At 49.3% G+C, this 22309-nt stretch overlaps 8 protein-coding genes and 1 non-coding gene across 9 annotated transcripts; 5 read left to right on the top strand and 4 right to left on the bottom strand.

Annotated features, from left to right (window-relative positions):
* Positions 1-367: 367 nt before the first annotated feature.
* Positions 368-4285, bottom strand: AFUA_2G15880 (putative mitotic spindle checkpoint protein (Mad2B)). Its single transcript, XM_750830.2, has 2 exons — positions 2496-4285; positions 368-1929 (listed from the first exon to the last, which is right to left on the bottom strand). Exon 2 carries the CDS (start codon positions 1825-1827, stop codon positions 955-957), a length of 873 nt encoding a protein of 290 aa, XP_755923.1. The 5' UTR covers positions 1828-1929; positions 2496-4285; the 3' UTR covers positions 368-954.
* An 885-nt stretch (positions 4286-5170) lies between these two features.
* Positions 5171-8779, top strand: AFUA_2G15870 (uncharacterized protein). The gene is made up of 3 exons (XM_077804225.1): positions 5171-6198; positions 6265-6794; positions 6853-8779. Exons 1-3 carry the CDS (start codon positions 5380-5382, stop codon positions 8621-8623), a joined length of 3120 nt encoding a protein of 1039 aa, XP_077660386.1. The 5' UTR covers positions 5171-5379; the 3' UTR covers positions 8624-8779.
* Positions 8780-9770: 991 nt separating this feature from the next.
* AFUA_2G15860 (class I SAM-dependent methyltransferase) lies at positions 9771-11979 on the top strand (the record flags this gene model as incomplete). Its single annotated transcript, XM_750828.2, has 4 exons — positions 9771-9955; positions 10015-10600; positions 10962-11678; positions 11740-11979. The coding sequence occupies exons 2-4, from the start codon at positions 10562-10564 to the stop codon at positions 11977-11979; spliced, it is 996 nt and encodes a 331-aa protein (XP_755921.2). The 5' UTR covers positions 9771-9955; positions 10015-10561.
* A 217-nt stretch (positions 11980-12196) lies between these two features.
* AFUA_2G15850 (phytanoyl-CoA dioxygenase family protein) lies at positions 12197-13141 on the bottom strand (the record flags this gene model as incomplete). Its single annotated transcript, XM_750827.1, has 1 exon — positions 12197-13141. One exon carries the CDS (start codon positions 13139-13141, stop codon positions 12197-12199), a length of 945 nt encoding a protein of 314 aa, XP_755920.1.
* Positions 13142-14097: 956 nt separating this feature from the next.
* On the top strand, positions 14098-17318 carry AFUA_2G15840 (Het-C domain-containing protein). The gene is made up of 5 exons (XM_750826.2): positions 14098-14112; positions 14177-14594; positions 14656-14803; positions 14864-15022; positions 15093-17318. The coding sequence occupies exons 2-5, from the start codon at positions 14498-14500 to the stop codon at positions 17101-17103; spliced, it is 2415 nt and encodes an 804-aa protein (XP_755919.1). The 5' UTR covers positions 14098-14112; positions 14177-14497; the 3' UTR covers positions 17104-17318.
* Positions 17319-17420: 102 nt separating this feature from the next.
* Positions 17421-17493, top strand: tK(CUU)1. The gene has a single exon. It is a non-coding gene (tRNA).
* A 99-nt stretch (positions 17494-17592) lies between these two features.
* AFUA_2G15830 (uncharacterized protein) lies at positions 17593-19308 on the bottom strand (the record flags this gene model as incomplete). Its single annotated transcript, XM_077804224.1, has 2 exons — positions 17593-18712; positions 18781-19308. The coding sequence occupies 2 exons, from the start codon at positions 19306-19308 to the stop codon at positions 17885-17887; spliced, it is 1356 nt and encodes a 451-aa protein (XP_077660385.1). The 3' UTR covers positions 17593-17884.
* A 298-nt stretch (positions 19309-19606) lies between these two features.
* AFUA_2G15820 (syntaxin family protein) lies at positions 19607-20783 on the top strand (the record flags this gene model as incomplete). The annotated part of the gene is made up of 2 exons (XM_750824.1): positions 19607-19755; positions 19913-20783. 2 exons carry the CDS (start codon positions 19607-19609, stop codon positions 20781-20783), a joined length of 1020 nt encoding a protein of 339 aa, XP_755917.1.
* A 391-nt stretch (positions 20784-21174) lies between these two features.
* Positions 21175-22036, bottom strand: AFUA_2G15810 (uncharacterized protein; the record flags this gene model as incomplete). The annotated part of the gene is made up of 3 exons (XM_750823.2): positions 21512-22036; positions 21341-21453; positions 21175-21285 (listed from the first exon to the last, which is right to left on the bottom strand). Exons 1-3 carry the CDS (start codon positions 21768-21770, stop codon positions 21175-21177), a joined length of 483 nt encoding a protein of 160 aa, XP_755916.1. The 5' UTR covers positions 21771-22036.
* Positions 22037-22309: the final 273 nt, after the last annotated feature.

The raw sequence follows: 22309 nt of genomic DNA, 5'->3' as shown, positions 1-22309 counted from the left end.
TCCTGTTCTAGAATCAGTACTTTTTATTTCCTACACAGCTTGTGATTTCAAATTTGCTTGCCTTAAAAAAACGGTTCTATACCCCCTTTTCACTCGCCTATCCGCCTATTTCTCAATCTACTCGATGCTTTTGCTTCGGTCTTGTCATGTTCTTTGCTACTACCTCCAAGCGCAGCGGTCTGATTGATTACCCAGGCTCACATTGTCTTGTTCCCCCAGTACATGGAAACCAGCGTACTAGGTTGAAGATGTCAGATCATGATGAAAATCTTTACCACTTCATCAACTCAGTTGTGTAGAGACAAACAGTAGTATCAGTGCCCCGTGTCCGATAACTACGGGCGGATAACTTTGTGTCTGACGACTCGGTAGACTGACCCGTATCCGTAAAGCTGCACTTGGTTGACGGTATATCGTGGCAGCGTTGCTATCGACTTTTTACTATTTTGCATGATATTTGTATTGGCTAGGATCATCTGATAACGCAACTCCACGCAAGATATGAAAGTACGAAAAGAAAATGGTATGGAAAGTCGAGACAATGAAGAAAGGAAAGGGAAAAGGTGATCAAAGAAGGAAAATGATATGAGAAAAGAGAGTCAAAAGACGACAGCGAGAGACGGGCAAGAAAAAATGAGGAAAGATAAAGAGAAATGGGAGAGCACAGTGGAGAAATGAGAGATTTGAGCTGTTCTATGTAAATGCCATGCGAGTCCCAGAAATCGTCCGCGCCCCATTTATGTATTTGCGCCACTCTTTTCAGACGACTGATATTTGCTCCTCATCCATCATGTATGTTCGATCATTGGTCACGCTAATTCAAGAATGAAGTTGAAAGGAAAGAGACAAGAAAAGGATCACAGATGGAGAACAGTAAGCGCAAGGGTAAGGAATGAGACACAGAACCCTAAACACACTGACGATTTTAAAGCATCAGAAGACAGATAATGCAATTCATGGAGGATGTTCGGAATCCACTGGTTCATTAAACTTCTGTCGCGCCTCTTCCACCCATAGTTCTAAGCGAAGCTCGCCAGCTTCTACACGTCGTACAGGTACCGTTTTGGCCCTACCATTCGACACTTTGGGAGGAAGTTGATGCAGGTCGCCATTTTTCGATTTGGAAACAGAGTAGGGAGCCGTACACGACCTCAGGTGAATCTTCCCGGGTTCGGCGACAATCCAGGTCTGTTCTTCCTTTGTGGTGCCAGCCGGGGGTAATGCGTCCTCCCGGACTTCGATACAGACGGTAAAACTGAACTCGTCATCTCGAGGCAACGGGGTCAACCGGGCGCAAGCAGAGGCCAGTCTCGCGAGGCAAGCACGGAACTGCGCTTCAAGGTCGACAGTTGTAGGAGCTGAACCCCGATCGGGAACGGGGACACCTGGCTTGGATGAATCTTCGCTTCTGTCTTCAAATGTTGTGTTGACATCTCCGGCGGAAACACGGGGGAACCCCGACAGATCAAAGGCATATCGTTCGAGGGGCTGATTTGTGCGGAGAGATGAAATGATGATACTGACAGCGGTGATGGTGCCTTTCAAGATCTCCGTCCCAACCGCGATTGACGCATCATTGATGTAGTCACACACCTTTGGGTGACGGGATTGTCGCACTGGGTAGTTGTAGGCCCGGACCGGTAAAAATGTTGCTCGCGGATAGACCGACCGAAGAAAGAGAATTTGGTGAATTGACACGGTGAGAAAGTTCGTGAAGGATGCCGCCAACGCAGATTGATTGTTTGGCATCGACATGGGCACTGTGACCGGAGCGGAGAAGGTGGTCATGGTGGTGGTCGTAGTGCTGCTCTCACTGGCTATCGGCATTGCCGTCGAAAGCTCCGGTATCGTCGTTTCCACGGGAAAGGTGAAGTGGACGGTATCTCGATTCTGAGTGTTGTTCCACCCTGAAGCTAATCATCGCTCTGCCTTGTGTTCAGACAATGTGTCAACCACTATTTCTCTCACCAAACCATGGGAGATGACGTGTCGGTCTGCCGAGTTGGAATTGTCGCGACAAAGGACGGGCGGGGATGATGTGATATTGCGCAGGAAAGAAAGGCAATAGAACTGAGCTATGAACACAGAAAAAGCAAGACCGTCTATAATAGAATACAGATTTTGAGGAAAACAAAGGAGAAGAGAATCAACGTGTTGTATGATATTGAAAGTGCTGAGTAGGGATGGAGGCGGGGAGGGGGAGGAGGGGGGTTTGGTGGTGGTGGTTGGTGGCTAGGTTAAGTCTGAGAGTCTGAGGGTAAGATTGGGAAGCAGAGAACATGGATGACTGAGAAGGAGCAGGTGAGGAGTTAAGGAATGAACATCAGTAGTAACTAATTGTAATGAAAAGAAGAGGTCTTTTTTAGTCTGTAATTTAGTGGGCAGAAAGATATGGATGACATGGAGGGGAGGGGCGGGAATAGTCCGGAACCTGAACAAGGTACGGAGTACAGAGTACGAATTAGGTATTTCATCGGTGGGTGATTGATACTTACATACAGACAACAAGTTTTGAAACAGGGGACATGCAAAGAAAGCTCAAAACATTGGCATGTACTAATGGACTCGTCAATATCGTGATAGTCGAATAGAAAAGGTCGAGAGATATCAATCAAACGGAGAATGATTATGACCACACAAGGGGTAAAATATGGAAATCAAAGAGATATAAGTAGTCGTTCGCTGATAATGAGAAGTTCTCAAGAGAGCGTTTCTGTCTTGTTTCGCTTCGTTTTAAGGTACGGGAATTCGTCTTTTTGTAGTTCCTGGTTTTTTTGCTGTTGTTTCCAGGTTCAGTTTACCTGTACCCCACTAGTTCTTGCTTGTTGAAAAACTTCAAAAATACTTGGAAAGGAGTATTATGCACAGAGTAAATGTGGGCTTTCTAGAAAGGGGCAAACAAGGGGTCTTCTTGTACCCGTTTGAATGTGGATAGAGCCGTTAGGTAGATGACTCGGAGAGACCCTTCGTGCGATGGAGAGAGTGAGGGAGAGTACATGGGCTGCTCCTCACAGGGATGTGTCGGAATTAAATCGATATGAGCAGCTCAGATCGAATATTAATGCAAGCTTATATGCGCCACACAAGCGAGAGTGGTAAAAGAAGAAGGCGAGGCGAGAAAACAAGTCAACAGAAAAGAAGCGAAAAATGGTAGGCAAACATTCTGGAGGGAAAAAGGCGCAGAAGGTCAACTACCCCATGCCATCACGTGGTTGCGTCATGGGTGTGGATGCCGCGCAGAACAGCTTGAACACGAGTCACAATTCCATACTCTGTACGCTCTCGACTATGGGCAGAGAGTAGCTGAGGACATATGACTCGAGCTGACCGAAGAAAGTAAGTGTTGCTCCTGACCCAAATTTCACTGTCCCAAGGAAAGGTCGACAGGAGAACCATTCCGTTCATAAGGTCAACAATTGACCTATCTGATCTTCAAGTGTGACGATTATTATTATTGTTACGTATTGTGCATTAGCACTTGTATATTGAGGTTAGCATTGAAGACAATATCCATGATCCCTCCCGTTTTTGCTCTCGAAGTCCTCATCTCAAAAACTCTTACGTTCTCCACCAGAAACAAGTATCGGGTGGCTCAACCGCTCAAACCGCTCTGGTTGGTACACAGTATGGCCTCCATGGCGACTTATGGCCGATCATCTCTGCTAAAGCAAACCGAAAGGGTCAGGGCATTAGTAATCCCACAGTAATAGCATCACGAAGATTCAAAGAATTGGAATGACAGGAGATCTCATCACTCATTCCTAGGCGCGGTTGATATTCAACTGCATCCTATTGTTGTGACTGCTCATCGCTGTACTCCGTATACGAAGATCGAATTCTCCGAGCTGCTTTACTTGAGGTTCACAACAGCGAGTCCATCGACAGGGTTCCTCTGGGTTCTAGCATGTCATGTCATCAATAGGTATCCTCCTACGTCATGGTATGTATGTATGATGTTGCTTAAATTCTTTAGCTCTCTTTTCTTTGGCCCATCAACCTCTGATCCTACCAGTGTGGCGGCGACGGATGAAGCAAGTACTAGTAATGGCTAATCTTTTTCCGCGTCATTTGGGTGTCCTTTGCCTGGCCGAGGATTGATACCTAGTATCTGCTTGGGAAAGATTGGGTATTGTTCTATGGCGATCTGTGCAGAACCTGGTGTTGTTTACCTTTCTGTAAGATTTACATTACGCTTTTCTACCTCGGGCTGTCCAATCTATCTTCAAGGAATGTGCAGTCCTGTACAATTGATGATTTCTTTGCTTTAAGCTTATTTATTTCATTCTCCATTTCCTGTGTCCTGAGTGCTCTTCATTACGGCTTCGTCTGCCTTTTGCTGCTGCACCTGAGAGCTGTGTAAGAAGTGCGATTGTCTCCACATAGGACAATTCACCGTCCTGTACGTTCGACAGTAGATAACTTGACTGGATCAATTTGCCAAGAGCTCCACTAATGATCAGCGTCTCTGTTTCCAGGGCTCTCTGTCTTGTGTGCATAATATCATTATTTAATTTTTGGTTTCTGATTTTTCCATTGCAGTATCTTCAATAATATCTATCTTCTTCATGTTCCACAACGGTCTGCTGTTGATGTGTATCCCAGTGCGTAAGATTCTGCATATTACTCCCTGTCACAAGCCTGCCAACTCATGTCGATAAGTTATTACTCTGTGTAAGTGTTTTAGTTCCTAAGTAATGACCTTTTCCGTTCAAATAGGTATGCGTGTTGGCATATTCCTACTGGGACAACATATGTATGGAGTCAAGAGACATCAGCACTTAGTGGAAAAGAGAAATAAGGCAAGTACGTAGTAGCGGTCCACAGTAGATCCTTCTCCACAATAGGTTACAGGTAATGAAGTGAAATGGCAGAGGTGTACTTTCTCTACTTCGACTGTTGCACTGCAGCAGTGACAGGAAACCATTCTTGAAGTATATACAGAGTAGGAGCTCTATATCATACCAAGGACAAGATCCTTAAAGGCCACTTCTTATCCAAAAGAGAGAATAACAGACTGTGATGTCAGAGATTGGGGAGTTGCCATTATCTATCCCCATTATCCATTATGCATTACACTGGCGTATGCAGCTATCGAAATTACAATAATTTTCAGTTACTTGAAATAGTCGTTATAATGAACAATATACTCACCGCCTCCCCTTTTGCGTTGTGTGCGTCCACCATCTTCTGCCCCTCCTACGCGACAATAATCATTCACGTCGTATCAATTTGTATCTTCAATCGCAGGTCAATTGCAGGCGCCATCGATCAGCAGGCGTTTTTCTCTACAGGTAGCTGCTCTGAGGCCTTGGCTTCAATTTGTGGAACATCTACCATTCTCTTCCGGTAGCCTGCACTACCCCTCAAACTGCTTTCATCATGGAGCAACAGCTCTTGACACTCCTCGCAGACACACAGTCGCCAGCGGCCGATACAAGAAAGGCCGCTGAGCTCCAACTTCTTCATCTCTACTCCAATGAACATTTCCCCCTCTCTCTCGCCGCCATAGCCTCTCACGACTCCGTCCCTACCAACCTCCGCCAGTCCTCCCTGTCCGTCCTGCGTACCTTCATTACGGCCGCTTGGTCACCGAATCTAGACGAATTCAAGGGTCAGGTTCTGATCAATGACACCAACAAGGCTCAGCTCCGACGTGTTCTGTTGGAATTGGCCACCACTGCGGATGTGCAAGAGCGGAAAGTCAAATCGTCTGCCAGCTATGCGGTCAGCAAGATTGCCAGCGCCGATTTCCCTGATGAATGGCCAGAGCTTCTCCCGTCGCTGCTTCAGGTCATTAATGATGTTAATAGCAGTGCTGGTACATTGCACGGCGCGTTGAAGGTTCTGTTGGACCTCGTCGACACCGGTTTCAGTGAGGAGCAGTTCTTCGGTGTTGCCCGCGACCTGGTTACCACTCTTTTCAATATTGCGACTAATGAGTCAAGGAAGCCGATGCTGAGGGCATTGGCCGTTGCCGTTTTTCGCTCTTGCTTTGATACCCTGGAGATGGTGCTTGAGCAGCATAAGGTGGCAGTCAAGCAGTTTATGGATGAAGTCCTGAGCGGCTGGTCCCCATTCTTCATTGAGACATTGAAGGCTCCCTTGCCACAGGCCCCCAGTGAGCAAGAGGAGTCCAAAGAGGGGGAGGTCCCTTCTCAATGGAGGGGTATAATTGGACTGAAACTGCAGGTGGTCAAGGTAGGCTGTCTCAATAACTTGGAGACATCTCCAACTCGTACTAACGGCATAATTCTTCACTGTTAGACGCTTATGAAGATTCGAATGGTCTTTCCCGGCCTCATGACAGCTCAAAGCCCGGTCTACTTCTCAACTGTCTGGACAGAGCTTTCCAACATTCAGTCTGCTTACCACGACTTCTATATTCAAGATGAACGACAGGGCCGCTTAGAAGATGTGGACGGACTCCCTTACACGCTGGACTTCCTTGTGCTGGAAGAGCTTGATCTGATTCAAGCCCTTCTAAAAGCACCACCAGTCAAAGCTGAACTCCAGCAACAGTTGCAGAACGCTGGTCAGGCTGCAGCAACAGCCAGTTGGCTTCCAGAGATCTTAAAGCTCGCCAGTTCATACGCCCAGATTACGACTGAAGAAGAAGGCCTCTGGGACATTGATGTGAATCTCTTTCTCTCGGAAGAGACCTCTGTCACTGCGAATTACACACCCCGAACCTGCAGTGGAGACTTGGTCATCAAATTGGGAGAGTGGCTCAAGGTTACAACTGTTGAAGGTCTCCTCGCCTACATGAACAATCTTTTTGCCGACTCAACATCGACGTATGTATTCTAATCACTTTTACCACTGAGCTTGAAATCGCTAACATAGTTCTGGCAGATGGAAATCTCGTGAATCAGCTTTGTTCATTCTCAACCAGTTGCTGCGAGACTTCAACGAAGTCTCGCAACAGATATCTTTCGAGTTGGCGAATGGCTTCCACAATTTCGTTACATTCGCTATCCAGCAAGAAGAGGAATTTCTGCGAGCTCGTGGTTACCTTATGGCAGGTGTTTTGGCTCAAGTTGCGAGCGAAGCGTTCCAGCCTACCGCCATCTCCTACTTCGAAGCGACCCTCAAGGCGATCGCTGAAGACCCCTCGGAGGTGGTCAAGGTTTCCTGCATTCGGGCCCTGCAGGATCTCGTGGCTTCTCTTCCTGCAAGCACTACAGTCCCACTTCAGGTTCCAGTTATCAGTGCCCTGTCGGAGTTCATTGCCGCGCACGACCTCCAGGAGCCATCTGAAAGCGACGACCTCAAGGTCACGTTAGCGGAGACGATTCGCGATACTATCATGGTTAATCCAAGTGTGGTCTTGTCATCTGTTGCCATTGATGTCCTGTTCAACATAGCCAGCAATGGGGCTACGAATTTCCAGCTGACAATGATTGTTACCGAGGCATTCGAGGATATCGTACAATCTATCTCCGAACAGGGAGCTGACGCTTTCATCCGTCTTTGTGAAAAAGTACTCCCTTCGCTCATGGGCGCGATTGACGTGGGAAACCTCACTCACGAGAATGCTCTCACGAACTTTGCAGCTGATCTCTTGCGTGCGTTGACGGAAGGAGCCCTCCAGCCTTTGCCTGCCGGATTTGTAGAGACTGTCATGCCCAAACTTAACAGGTTGCTGTTAGACTCTTACGATGCTGAGCTAATTCGCCCTGCCACGGAAGCTGTTCGGCACATTCTTTCACATGACTTTGATCAGTTCGTGGCCTGGCGCGATCCCCAGACTGGCAAGGAAGCGGTTGAAGTTGCACTGATAATCATTGATCGGCTGCTGGGCCCGTCGGTCGACGATAACGCCGCAACCGAAGTGGGACAACTGGCAGCCGAGCTGGTCGAAAGAGCTGGAGCCGAGAGACTTGGCCCTTATCTGCCACAGTTGCTCCGCGCTGTCGCTCAGCGTCTTGCCACAGCTCAACAGGCACAATTTATCCAGAGTTTGATCCTTGTATTCGCCCGACTGACTCTGATAAACGCTCGGGAGGTGGTTGACTTCCTGGCGCAAGTCGATATCAATGGTCAAAGCGGACTGCCAATTGTTCTGAGCAAATGGCTCGAGAACTCGGTCAACTTCGCTGGATACGACGAAATTAAGCAAAACATCATTGCTTTGGCTACACTCTACAACCTCGAGGATCCCCGCCTTGCCCAAGTGCAAGTCAAAGGTGACCTCATCATTCAGGACACGGGTCGCATCAAGACTCGGTCGCAGACTCGCAACAACCCAGATCGCTACACGACGGTGTCGGCTCCGTTGAAAATTATCAAAGTTCTCGTCGAGGAGCTGGCCGCTGCATCCGGCAACAAGGAGATTGATGCAGCTACCGCGGCCGCTCTAGAGGAAGAGGATAGCGACGACGATGGTGAATGGGAAGACATTCCCAGTAATACCCTGGATCTCAGCTTGGGCATAACCAAGCAGGAGCTGATGGCCTTTGGCGAAGGTGGCTCTGAAGGAGTGTTTGGTGTACGCAAGCGGGATGACGAGACTCAGGCATTCTTGCTGGACTTCTTCCACAATGCGTCCAGCAAGCCCGGGTTCGATCAACTGTTCGCCGCCCTAACTCCCGACGAACAGGAGAAGCTCCGCAGCTTGGGCTGATCGGATGTCATTCCTTTTACCTTATCTATTTCTTCATTCTCAAATGATACGGTCAAGATTCTCGAGGACTTCTTGACCAGACTTGACGACGTTATGTATGTAGCTGCTACTGAATAGACCCCTAGCACGGCCATAAAGCGCCGGCTTTCGGTACGGCTGTCGTACATCCATTGTAATACATGTATGCACTAAATATCCATGTGGCACTCGCACTTTGCCTTCCAGGAGGAGTTCTTGTTCCTTCTGAAACGTAGGGCGCCGAGATGCATGGCATAGAAGCAGCGAGGGGACCAGTAGCCGTGGAAGCGGAACTCTATGGCTGCTGAGTGCTGGCTGCACAACGTGCAAGAAGGAGTTAGGCACTTACGTAGCATCTGCATGCAAGTCCTTTTACTGTCTTTGTTCTAGTTTGGCTTGGCGCAGGATTATTATATTTTGCATTGTTAGGGAGAGAGATGGAGCTGCAGACAGAGATGAGGGCTACAGTGTCGCCCTGTTGAATGGTTATAGCCCTGGAGACGCTGATGGAACTGTACTAGGCACTTCGGAAACAAACATATGGATATGATCATCTCCAAATATCTGTGATTAGGAGATCTGCCATATTAAGAACGCATACACATGCGCATCACGACTTTCTAGAAGGCCGCCAGGCTACTTCGTAGGGAGTCCACGGAGCAAGGCTTCCTGTGGCTGCTGATCAGGCTAACCAGGAGCCCCTCATTGCTCAGTCTGATTTCCACTTAGCGTCGTTGATGGCGCTGGATTGGTGGAAGAGCGCTGGCCGGTCACTCACATCCAGAATTCATCCACCGCGTCCAAAGTGTATCACCCTAGGGGTAGTCCGTATTTGACATGAGTTACCAAGTTGGCGGTGCCATACATAGACAAGATAATATCTACTGTGTAGATACTGGATTGATACTCTGTGCTGAGGCAACCCACTTGACGGATGGCCCATCATACAGAGTACTCTACCGTAAGTCTGTAACTCTGAAGGAGACCCGACAAATTGGCTGATCGCCTCCAGTGGGGGAATTGATTGGATATTTCGGCCCAAGATCGGCTCCAGCCGTGCGGGGCTTTGAGTTTGGCTGCGGATTTGGGATTTGGGACGGGGACTGTGCACTTACGGAGTATTGCCTGATTACCAGGTGGTAAGGTATCAAATAGGTTTCAGCCATGGGATCTGTGTTTTGTACCACTACTTTCAAAGATGAAGAGAGACTACATTAGGATGATTCCATTAAGCTAATCCTGATGTTTGAGAGGTGGTATAACAGTCAATGACTCATAAATTAGACCCAGGGTACTGCATAGAGCTGCACATACGTAAGGATACGTCGGACTCCGTCAGTAAGCTAAGGCATGACCAGCATTGACTTCTGTAGAATAGGTTAGACCTGATAGGCGACTAAGCCATCTTGTCAAAAACATCCCGTCCATACAGAGCGCAGTGCTCGTTCCCAGAACCACAGCACTGGCTCTCCAGAGAGTCCCAACAGCACACCGCCCGAATCGCAATTGGAAACCCATCGTCCTCTTCCTTGGGGCTGGAACCCCCTGCAGCTTTTTTGCGCCTGGCGAGGTCGTTTAGAGTCTTGGACTAAGGTACCTATCTACACATTGAATTTGAACCATATTCATATTAATTGGTTTTCTTGGTTATGATTTGTGGTTTGCTGTCGTTACTGTGTTTTCATAGGGGACCCCCCCCGATAAGGTGCTCCATCCAGTCTGGCGGATGTCACCTCACTCTGTGCTCCGTAATTATTAGTATTGCTGTTATCTCGATCAATCATTATTGAAAAGGCCTCGATATTTAAATGGGGCTGTGTCCATGCTCTACTGAATCTTGTATTCACTGGTTCTCCTTTTCCGTTCTCATAGATTCCTTTCTTCCATACTGGACGAAGCTTCGTCATAAGTATCATAGAAATGTCGCATCCGAATCCAGATGAGCATATCCTGGTTGATGTAAGCTACCCTCTCCTTGTTCTCATGTGCCTATCTAGTTTGGTTCTCATCTCCCCCGTTGTTTGTTTTGTTTTGTCTGGAGGAAGACATTTGCCTCTATTTGTGGCCAATGGGCTGTTGTATGCAATGTACTATGGCTGTCGACTCTTCTGTCGGCAATAGCCTACATTTCTTTCCACCGCAAAGGAAATTTATAATGACGGCGAGTTTTGCATCTGATTGTGGATCTGTTTAATCTTATTTCTCTATCATTCTGGTTCGTTCATGATACAACTCTTGTATAATTACCCCTCATCCGTCACGATTTCCCCTCTTCAACTCCCCAAAAACTCACGAGCTGAAACTAACGACTAATCGCCAGACGAGCGATGAAGACTCACTATGCGACGCTCAATCCATCATTGACTCAAATTTCAGTTTAGCCTCCACAACCCGTGACTACCTCTATGAGAATGGCCGCCGATACCACGCCTACCGACTGGGCCACTACCCAATGCCTAACGACGAGGAAGAACAAGATCGGCTAGCCTTCATGCATCATCTCTTCAAACTGCTCGTAGGAGGGGATCTCTACCGCGCGCCGATCCTCAATGACGGACGACCGAAACGCATCCTCGACGTAGGCACGGGGACAGGCATCTGGGCGTTGGAGATGGCCGATGACTTCCCCGACGCAGAGATCGTGGGGACGGATCTAAGTCCCATCCAGCCCAACTGGGCGCCGCCCAACTGTACATTCAATGTCGATGACGCCGAGAGTGATTGGACGTTCACGCCAGCCGAGGCGTTCGACTACATCCATGCTCGGAGTCTCGGCGGGGGCATTGGCGATTGGAACCGGTTCCTGCGCCAGGCGTACAGGCATACCAAGCCTGGGGGTTGGGTCGAGATCCAGGAGTATGAGACGTGGATCCGTTCGGATGATGGGACGATTCAGCGCGCGCCTATGCTGCTAGACTGGCAGCAGAAGATTGATGAGGCGAGTACGCGGTTTGGCAGGCCGATGAATGTTGCGTCGAGCCTGGCAGGGTGGATGCAGGAAGTGGGGTTTGTGAATGTCACGGATGATTCTTACAAGGTACCTCTATATTCTCTCTCTCTCTCGATGTGGCTAAGAAGTTGCTAACGACTGGTTGTAGTGCCCAGTGGGCTCATGGCCCAAGAGTCCCCGGTTGAAAGAAATCGGGAGAGTGGGCAAGATCACACTGTACGAGGCCGTGGAGCCGTATACTTTAGCGTTGTTTACTCGCGTGCTCGGCTGGAGTGGTGAAGATGCGCAGAAATACGTGGATAAAGTACGCGCGGACCTGCTGCGCCCCGATATACATGTATACGTTGCGTACCATTACGTGTACGGACGACGACCGGCGAACAGCTGATGATGGTCTTGTGATGGTCATGATAATGACTGCGGCTCTATTGTAAATAGTCCAGAAAAAGTCTGTTCTTATATCGGAACGTCATCGTCTGGTTCATTGACTAGTTCAAGATACGATACCCCTCTGTGTCATTATCAGGTACACGGGTGATTTGATTTCCAGAAAAGCTCCTATGACTTTATCTGGCTTCGAAGATAGCTGAAATTGACAGATGGCTCTAGCCCTGTAGAGAATATCCGACGCCCTCACCTGTCCCGAGCGCTATCAAGTTCGCCCTCATCTTCTCTGCTCGCTCGCCAATACCAAACGCAGCATCCTCATGGTGAACCCACGAACCAACACCGTGCTGCAGTACCGCAGTAGCCCGAACCTTCTCGTCCGCGTCGGACCCTGACGCCGACACCTTCAGCCCAATGCTCCCATGCAGCGTCAGCCTCGTTTCCTCACCCTCCTGGGACTTCGCCTTGTACACTCCCCGATGGAGAATATTACTATCATAGAACACCGCATCCCCCGGTCGAAGCTCCACCACCAACTGACCCGGCAACTCAGGCTCATACGGCCCGGCACTGCGCTCCGTCTCCGTACGCACCCGCCGATGCGACCCGGGGACCACAATCAGCGAGGAATCCGGACACAGCGCCAGATTATACTGCCCATGCGACTGCCGACCCTGCGGGCTCTTGGCCTGCAGCAACCGCATCTCCTCCTCCGGCGACACCGTCTCGGGAATATCATCGCGGTGCCAGCGGAGCTCGAAGTCCTTCGTTTCCGGCGCGACAAGCAGATTGAATAGCTCCATCACCAGTGGCTCTGTAGCCTCGGTTGACGTGCCTTTTACTCCGAGTAGCTCCTCCGCGACTGCTAGCACCTTCTCCGAGAAATAGAACCGGGCAAATTCGGTGCGGTTGGGCATCTGCGGGTGCAGGAGGTGCTGGACACCCCAGATGCCGCCTTCGGAGGCCGGGGGTGCGGTTTTGGGCCAGGGCGGGAACTGCTTGGGGACGGTGCGGAAGTGAGGCCATTGGCCGGTGCGGGCGAGGGTTGTTGCTTCTGTAGCGATGGCGCGGAAGTGCTCGACTTCTTCTGCGGTGAGGAGCGAGGGGATGACGACGAAGCCATCCCGCTGAAGCGCATCGAGGTAAGAGGTTGAGCCTGTCATTGTTGTAGATAGTACTCCTGGTGCCGAGGAATAATTTGGATGGAGTAGTTGACGTTTAGCTATCTGGTGGGGTGGGTTGAGCAATCAGCTTATATGTGTTGTTGGAGACTGCATGCGCAGGCTCATGGTATGATTTCCATTATCAAACAATGTAGTATGTCAAATACTACCTTGTTTTGAGTACATGCCACCCTACATGCTAATCTTTTGTGATCTCTACTTGTCCTTCACAATGTGTGGAGTCAACTCATGATAATCATCATACAATTTACTCTGAAAGGATAACAAGTATCTACCCCGCGGCAGAAACAAAGTGGGGTTCTATGGTTACATTGGGTATGACTAAAGCATGAACTATGAAGTAAAGAGGTATCCAATAGACAATATCAACAGGCGTGGAATAAACGATCTACCAGACGATCTCCCTCCCAGTCATGATTGAGCCTTTCACTGGCAAAATTTTTGCTGCATACAATACATTGTTGATCATCATTTAGCTGGCTCAACTCCACTTCCCAGCATCCGATTGATAGTGGTGATGATCAGCAGGAGCGAGGACCACCAGAAGCTATATTTAGATCTGTCAAAGAAGGCGTTGGAGGGTTTTAGAATGCAGTCATATGAGAGGATTCAATCACAGTCTGTCGGGCTGGTTCCGCATCTATGCCTTCTCTCTTTGTTGTACCCCTTCAACAGTAATAAAGCAAAATAAGTTGAGAGAATCCCCCTGATACAGTCGTTGGAGTCAACCAAGGCAAAATTATTAGCAGTAATGCCTATAGTTCCAGTTACATACTGTACTAGGTAGCTGTGCTCCATAGGTACTACTGTAGTCTAAGGCATTACTAGTTGATACTGTGGGTCCACAGAGTCAGCTTGCCCCCTCCTTACCCTTGAGAACCTGTGTTTTGTACGGAAGTATTCCATACCTCGTACCCTGTTATTACACATTGTTTACTGGTCTGGTACAAGTACGCTCTGCATAAATTTTCAAAAATAATAGGGCTGTCCTAGTTTGGACTAATTGTTGCCCAGTAGGCTAAGAAATTGTTCTCGCAGCTAGCTAGGCTGATGTTAGCGGGGCAACTGAAACGACAATCCTTCAGCTCTGAACTCGGCTATCATCAGTTTTCTTACTCTGTACATGCAAACTAGTCGGGCAGTTTCTTGTTTTCCTGTTGGCATCTGAGGTCGCCTTCCATCTGACTATTTTCTTTCCATATAGCAAGGACTAGCCGAAAATTTGAAATCTGGGAGTACGATATAGATACCCCACGCTTTGCGCCATATACCTCCAGTGCCTTGACGCCGTTTGTCTTTCACTGAGTACAGAGATACAGACACGTTATTTGGGTCATGACTCGCAGAATGAGTCCGGGCTTCAACGCCCTCATTGTGGTGGCATTGCTACTGGTTTTGCTACCCGCGCAGGTTCATGCCTTTGGTGCTGGCAGTATGTCCACTTTCTCGTTCTGTTTGATCACCTCCTGTTGTTCGTCGCTAAGATCAATTAGACATCGCTTCTATCTCGGCGGTTGAAGGCAAAAATTGGCGACATGGCGACATCGAAGATATGCTCAAGACTATTGCCTTTATCAAAGGCCACAAGTGGACGTCTACTATGGTCAAGCGCGTTTACTTTGGAAACTGGCTGCGCGATTAGTGAGTATTCCGTTTCTTTGAATTGTAAATATGAAAGCAGTTACTAACTTGCTTCTTAAGCTCTCAGGCAATGGACGTCGGTACCTTGAAGAGCCTTCCTGCCGATACCATCCGCATCCTGGTTTGGATCCTTTCTTTCTTGAGCTTCGGTTATGCGACGGCTGAGTTTGAGGTCACCTCCGAGAGACTCGGAGTATACCGCCCGGAGGAGCATATCGAGTATGTCAATCCCTTATTCTGTTCGGCGCGTCTACGTTTTGGTACTGATGCTTCTGTCCGACTTTTGTAGCAATCCCAAAGACTATGCCGATAATCAGGATGCACGTCAGTACGACTCTCGACTCCGTGGCCCCATCCGCCAAGTTGAACTTGAAATCGACCCACAGACTGGTATGAAGAACTACATCGCGAACGAACGAGGGGACTGGGCTACGAGTACTGCCTACATCAAGTATAGTCTGGCGAGGAGCATCCACTATGGAAGATTGTACACCAGCGGTGGACACCACAAGGGGAAGGAGGAAGACCTTTGTGAGGCTCTGCGATGCCTGGGTCAAGGCCTACATACTCTGGAGGACTTTGCAGCGCACACAAACTACTGTGAACTTGCGCTCCGTGAAATGGGTTTTCGCAATGTGTTTCCGCATACCGGCGCAGCCACCGAAATGAATATCCGTGGTCACCGTGTCTTTCCCCTTGTGACAGGCACCTTTGGTATGGTGGACTTCTTCCATTCCGTGCTTGGAGAGGCTACAGATCACTTCACTCAGTCAGAGGTCAATGAAATGGATATCGCGCTGGGGGATGCTCAGGCGAATTCCTCGGGTGGATCTCTCTCTGCTTTCACCGGGCTGTTGGGCAAAATCCCCGGGACAAAGGACTTGATCGCGGAGGCTGAGGAACTCAAACGTCGCTCTGATGCTCAGCAGTATGCCAATCAACACGGTGGTCAGAGGACGGGATATGCCCACGAGACGTCTCGAGGATTGGATAGTTACGGTTCAGCTGTCGGACGCGACCTGGGAGAATCGCTCAGTAGAGCTTCAGGGCCCAGCCAGCCCTCGACCTCCGGAGGCCCTGCTGGGCCCGGTTTGCCAGGAATGCCAGACTTTGATCCCAAGAAGACTGTGGCCCAGATCTACCCCATTCTTCAGTTCAGAGATAATGTGGTGCGGAAGCTTTCATCGATAATTGAGAAGATTCCGGGTCTAGAGGCACTGGTGGAAAAAGTCACGGAGACCCTGACTATATTCGTGATGTCACTTCTTGCTCCGTTCATCCGTCCCATCATCAACGCCGCTTCCAATTCGTTGCAAGCTGGTTCGTCAAGCGTCATTGATGCCTCTGGGAAGCACCAATTTGAACCATGGACGAATCCCCATTGCACTGATCCAACCCACTCGATGCTTTCCAAGGATCACTTCTCCAACATCCTCAATGAACCCGCTGGTCGAGTCGCCTCGGCTATCCTCAAGTATGTCGCACCTCGGGTGTTGTACGCCTGGGAGCATCCCGAAGTCCCAGAGCAACAGGTCCTGGACGACTGCCTGTGTGTGTTCCACCATCCAGCTTTGCGCGACATGCATAATGAGGCACACCGGACCATGTTCGAGGCCGTGCAGAATTGGGCTCACTCCAGGCCGGATCGGGGTGCAAGCCTCAATGATATTCTGAGCTCGGAGGGTGTCAGGGCAGGCAAGAACAACGGCGGTGAGGTCGGGCACTCGCATGCCAGTACTGGCTTTGCTGCATTGGGGGGTAACAGGCCTAGCCATGCCGCATACCAGCAGCAGCATCCTCCTCACCAGCAGCCACATCCCCAGCAACAGCAGTCTTCATCCCTCCCCTGGGACCAGCTCTCAAAGCTCCCCATTCCAGGCATATCCAATTTGAGCAAATTAGAGAGTGCCTTCTCTAGTTTCCTGCCGGGTGGCTCGTCGAGAGAAGAACGTGTTGAGAATGTAGCTCCCCAGCATCAGGCTCCATACCAGCACCAACAGCCTGATCGTCCATATCAACCACATGGCCAGCAACCTTATGAAACGCACTCCCAGCCACATCATCCCCAGTACTATCAGCCACCTCCACAGCAGCATCCCGGTGGTGGGTACGGTGAGCCCCATGGGGGCTACCAGAGTACCCCTTATGGAGACCAATATGGCCACCCACCTCCGGGTCCTGGCTACAGGCCCCCGGAACATCAGCACCACGAGCATCATCACCAATCACATGGGCATGGCCAGGGGTATCACGGTTATCCCGGGTCGGGCTATGACAATAGATACGGTTCTGGATATTAATGCCGATAGGTTGTGATTGTGACGAGGGTGGGTCGCTATTTGGTACATATATAGATCGACCGCTTGTGCCGGGAAACATATTTTGAACTCCGTATCATAATGACATGTGTACTAGCGTTTCTACCGCCCAGTAAACTGGAAACGCACAAATTAATATCAGGAATACTTATTTATTCAGATTCAAACGCCCAACCACTAATGTCTCACAGGTGTCGAAATTATAAGGTATGATCCTTATTGTACTAATACAAAGATTCTCGACGGGAACAAGCTGGGTACATAGAGTAATATTATAGCAGTACCTTTCAACGAGTTCCGCCGGGCTAGCTCAATCGGTAGAGCGTGAGACTCTTAATCTCAAGGTTGCGGGTTCGACCCCCGCGTTCGGCTCTTTTTTTATCTAAGCTAGACCATCACCGTAAAAAACCTTCGCCGTAATACGGTCATGTTATGTGCCGATGAGCCCACGTGTCAGAGGTAGACTCAATACTTCGAACTACTAGCAGGTACCATACACGAGCATGCCGGGACACAGAGAGGTTCTCAAGTGCTATTAAGCCCTCAATAACCGACTGAAGACAAATAGAAAATGAACGACCGCCGTTCATGACCAGTCGACTCCGAAAAGCATACTATATACAAGAATTCAGTGCAAGGTGAACGTCAGATGCTGCACAATACCCAAACCGTTAGCTACCCAATGTCATGGCCCGTCATAAGAGTATTATATTATGTCATTATCATAAATTGCATGCTTAATGAAGCAAGCAAGGACAGAAAGTCATAGTTTGGTACCCTCCCGTCCGCTATCGCTCGGTCTCCGGGGTCTGAGCAAGCCTGAGGATGGACCAGACGTAGACGATCCTAGTTGGCCAGTCCTGCTCTCATCATTGTTACTGCTGCCATTATTTCCGCGCATACCAATAGCTCGCTGGCCCTGGTGTAGGCGAGGGTTCATCAGCCATTGGATCTGCATGCGAATACTGCTGACAGCAGCATTTGTGTGAGCCATGTCTTCCTTTATACGGAGACACTCATTCATGATAGCCATGCTAGCGCGAGCATCTAAATCGGTGATTGCATGTGAAAGCTGACCAACCTCTTCTCGAAGAGACTCGTGCAGGGCCAGCAGATATGTCGTAGTGGCGGCATTAGAAGACATTGCACCAGAATGATCAGCGTGTGAGGGACTGCCCGATAGGTGCGGAGGGTCTGGTGACCCTGACCGCCCCGAAGGTCTTAGGCGTGTCTCTGTATGCTGTCCAGGAACGGCATGCGAAGCATCTAGTAGGGTAGAGCGAATGTTGGCTAGTCCGTCCTCAAAGATCTCATTTCGCTGCTGAAGATGGCGGATGGTCAATTCCAGGGAATCAAGCCGGGCATTCTGAGCTTCGAAATAAGGGCCTATAGCGATGAGTGGACATGCTTGCTCATGTGTCGCCAGGTCGGCCCGCTTGTCTTTAACTGGGCATCCATATTTGGATGCGGCACATGCATGTATTGCCTCCGGGCAAGTTTCAATATGATCCCTCAGCACTTTTCGAAAGACTGTGGTTTGGCAGTCGGGACAGGTTGTTCTCAAGCTGGGACACAATTGCTTTACATGCTCCTGGATAAAACGGGAAAAAAAACAGGGTTAACCACAATATAAGACGATCGTCGGGGCATAGCACGAACCTCATAATCCTGCTCCATCACCTCCTCGTCGCAACGAGAGCACTGGTGCAGCTCATGCATGCATTTCTTATCGGGGCTGAGATCCTTCTTCCTGGTCTTCTTGTCGCAAAGTGTCCCCGGGCAATCCATGAGCCTATACCCACAATATTTATCGACGTGAGCCTGAACATGACCTCTCGGTATGATTTCCTGGCAACCCTCGCTCGAAAACGGGCACTTTACTCGTACGTCGTCGCACATATTTATCAATAGTCGAGGTACATTGAGGTAGACATCTCGAGTCGGTGTGCGGCAGCTCGGACATGTGAAATCATCTCGACCAGCGGCAAACGTGGTAATGGCGGAATTCAGGCATTTTTGACAAAAAACATGATCGCACTGCAAGCGAACTGGTCGAATAAATGGACAGTGGCATATTGCACACATAAGGTGGTCGTCATAATTCGAGACATACTCCAGAGCACGCAGGTCAACGATCTCCTCACGGTCGCAGCTCGACTCCATCATCAGAAGCTCCTCGAGGTTCATAGTCGGCAAAAGCGTCCGGTATCTGTCGCTTTCAGACAAATGGCTCCGTTTAATAGGCGCATGCGGGACACGCAGCGCTCAGGTATAATTCAAAAGGGGGTTATCGAGAAATGATCGTCTGTCGAGTTGCCGTGGAGGTCTGAAGATGAAACGATAACTATGACAGCAACCCATCAGGGTCACAGTGTGGCTGCAGTTAGATTGATGATCTCTGTGATACGTAAAAACTCTGGATGAATTTGAGGCTTGCAGACGAGGCGTAAAAGGAATGTTGAGAAAGGGACTGAAACAGCATCGGATGGATGGAAACAGGGTGACCACCAGCGATTGCCATTATTATTGCGGGGCGCAGATGATGCGGAAATGGCAGATCAACCCGTCGCCGGCCGAGAAGGCCTCATCCAGCCCATCCATCATTGTCAACCACTATCCAAGACCGTCAACGACGTATCCAGATTTTTAAGTTTCCCCGTTTCACTTCTACTGTCAGTGTCTACAGCTTCTCACCAACAGAGGCCCCTACGTGACCTGTCTGTGACGCCTGCGCCGTGTTCCTCCATTCCCGAGTAGTCAGCCTCAGACTTCCGCATTACTGCCTCATCAGCGCTGGGTGTCCTGGTCTCATCTTCCAGGCTTCCCACGGTCGTTATACCTGTCACATACCTCGCCCGAATCGAGGCCACAACTGCTGTTTCAAAATGCCGAACCCATCTCAGTTATTCCTCCTTGCTGATCACATCAAGTTGTCACTGTTGGAGCGGCAACGAGCGATCTCGTTGAATCTGGAGCCCAATAGTCAGGATGGAGAAATCTCCCGCTCTTTAGAATCTCTACGGGAAGGCATTGAATCGGTAGAATCGGAAGTATCGCGTTTGGGGGAAGCGAACGATGTTGCCGCCATTGATCTTAAAGATCAACTCCATTATCTACAGTCACAATATCGAGACCTTTCATCCCAATTTCACGAACAAGACGATTCGGTCTTGGACTCGGATTTCAGTAATGTCAAGAAGTCGTCTCCTGACCTGAAACAGCCTATTCCACAGCATCCGCCTTCCAAGTCTGTCCGATTCATGGATTCCGCAGCGGAAGACGCTGATGAAAATCGTCGCAACCTCTTCCAGCCATACCGCGACTCTCCTTCTCCTCCAAGTCCGGACCACTCCAACATGTCCAATCAACAGATTTATGACCATCACGCTGAGACCCTCCGTGAGCAGGATGAACAGTTGGATCGGCTGGGGGAGTCAATCGGGCGACAGCACCAGCTCAGCATTCAGATTGGCGATGAGCTGGAAGGACACATCGCACTGCTTGATGGCATGGATGGCGATGTCGACCGGCACCAGCGACGATTGGATGGCGCGAGGAAAAGGCTGGATAAGATCCGAAAGAGGGCAGGTGAGAACTGGAGTATGATGACCATCATTGGTCTGATTATCATTCTAGTCATTCTGATTGTGATCTTGAAATGAGCGATTGGCATATATATCCGGATCGTCTTATGGCTCATCTCCCCCTACACGAATATTTGCTGTTCTAATATATGACCTGGTGTTAAGGCGAACATGGGCGTCTGTCTGATTCTTCTCCGCGGACGGTTGGAGTCCCCCGATACATGGTACCCTCTTGGTGCGTTAGATGGGATTGTCTTACCTCGATACAATTTATTACGCTCCTTGATTCATGCTATATCGATATCCCTTTGTCATTAATATAAACTGTTGATCTGATAACGTTATTCGTTGCATTCACGGCATGTGTTCTTAAAGTACATGTTAACATGCAAACTCCCGTGAATTACCGAACCGCCCAACACCCGAATCGAGAGAGCCTTCCACAGCCGAATTACCAAATAAGAGGAATCTATTGAGTTTTGTTCACAGGCCCACTCCTGTTCGGCAGATCCTTAGTGCGACTTTGGAGTGATTGGAAGTCCTTATCGTCGCTGTCAAGCTCGCCGCGGTCCGCCTTGACCTAGTCCCAATCATCAATTAATGTTTTACCTTCAATGAAATCAATCGGCCCTTACCGATGCCTCACTGTTGCTAGCAAGCTCGCCCTTCCACTTCGCCTTGCCCTCCTTGGTACTCTTCAACAGATCTTCCTTCTCAGCCTCGTAGTAGGAGTCCAGATCATCCCGGTCTGCGTTCTCACATTAGTCATTTGAAATTGGAGGAGCATATGGAAGGATGAGACTGACTCCCATCTGACTCGTTCAAGCCCAGGCGAGCGGGGGAGTTGTGGAAGGCTGAGACGGCCCTGTAGCTTGGTCTGATGGCCACGCGGTGGGTGATCGATGCACGTACGGAGGTGAGGAAAGACATGACGATCTGAGGTGTATGACTCTGCTTGGGAGGTCTGTTAGCGCGTACACTTTGCTGCTTATTAGTGATAGGGTCTAGTTGCGTGGCCCGAGCAATAGACGCCGTGCGCAACTGAACAATGGGATGCAAGAGCATAGAGTATGCTACAGCATCAAAGGCTAACACTCACCTTCAATATGAACTAGTCAAAGACAAATAGTTACTATGTTTGTGTCGGATATACTAGGTGATAGAAAAGATGGGATGTCACTAGATTAGAAGTGAAGCACACATCAATAGCGGGAAACGAGACGACTTTAAAGTAAAAGCGAAAAACGCATACGCAACGCCAAAAGAATGCCATCCACCTCGGCCAAGCTTGACTGGATCCCTCGGGGCTGATAGTAACTACGATAATCATCATGCTCCCCTGGGTCCTCTCCATAAGGGCAAACGAGAATGCCCACATCTTGCGAGTGGGTGTCAGTAATGACGTCACTGCTACTCAATCGTTTCAGCCATCCTGGGATGGACTGGGAATGGACGAAAGGAAGTCCATTATTAGCAATAAGGTAGCTGTGATCCTGTCCTAGTATGGTAAGTAGAAGCTCTTGCGGTCTAGTTTTACTTCCCTGCCTGAGAGCTTATCTTTGGATAGATTACGGTGCTGATATATCTTGTCCGCCCAGCATCCT

The sequence above is a fragment of the Aspergillus fumigatus genome, chromosome 2, assembly GCF_000002655.1.
Source record: "Aspergillus fumigatus Af293 chromosome 2, whole genome shotgun sequence".
NCBI classification, from domain to species: domain Eukaryota; kingdom Fungi; phylum Ascomycota; class Eurotiomycetes; order Eurotiales; family Aspergillaceae; genus Aspergillus; species Aspergillus fumigatus.
The sequence above is the reverse complement of the archived record's forward strand: the minus strand, read 5'-3'. Positions and strand labels throughout refer to the sequence as shown.

Coding starts and splice junctions, on each gene's coding strand:
- AFUA_2G15840 (XM_750826.2), top strand. CDS start 14,498: ATGACTCGCAGAATGAGTCCGGGCTTCAACGCCCTCATTGTGGTGGCA. Junction 14,595..14,655: donor TCATGCCTTTGGTGCTGGCA/GTATGTCCACTT, acceptor AAGATCAATTAG/ACATCGCTTCTATCTCGGCG. Junction 14,804..14,863: donor GGAAACTGGCTGCGCGATTA/GTGAGTATTCCG, acceptor TTGCTTCTTAAG/CTCTCAGGCAATGGACGTCG.
- AFUA_2G15870 (XM_077804225.1), top strand. CDS start 5,380: ATGGAGCAACAGCTCTTGACACTCCTCGCAGACACACAGTCGCCAGCG. Junction 6,199..6,264: donor TGAAACTGCAGGTGGTCAAG/GTAGGCTGTCTC, acceptor CTTCACTGTTAG/ACGCTTATGAAGATTCGAAT. Junction 6,795..6,852: donor TTTGCCGACTCAACATCGAC/GTATGTATTCTA, acceptor TAGTTCTGGCAG/ATGGAAATCTCGTGAATCAG.
- AFUA_2G15880 (XM_750830.2), bottom strand. CDS start 1,827: ATGCCGATAGCCAGTGAGAGCAGCACTACGACCACCACCATGACCACC.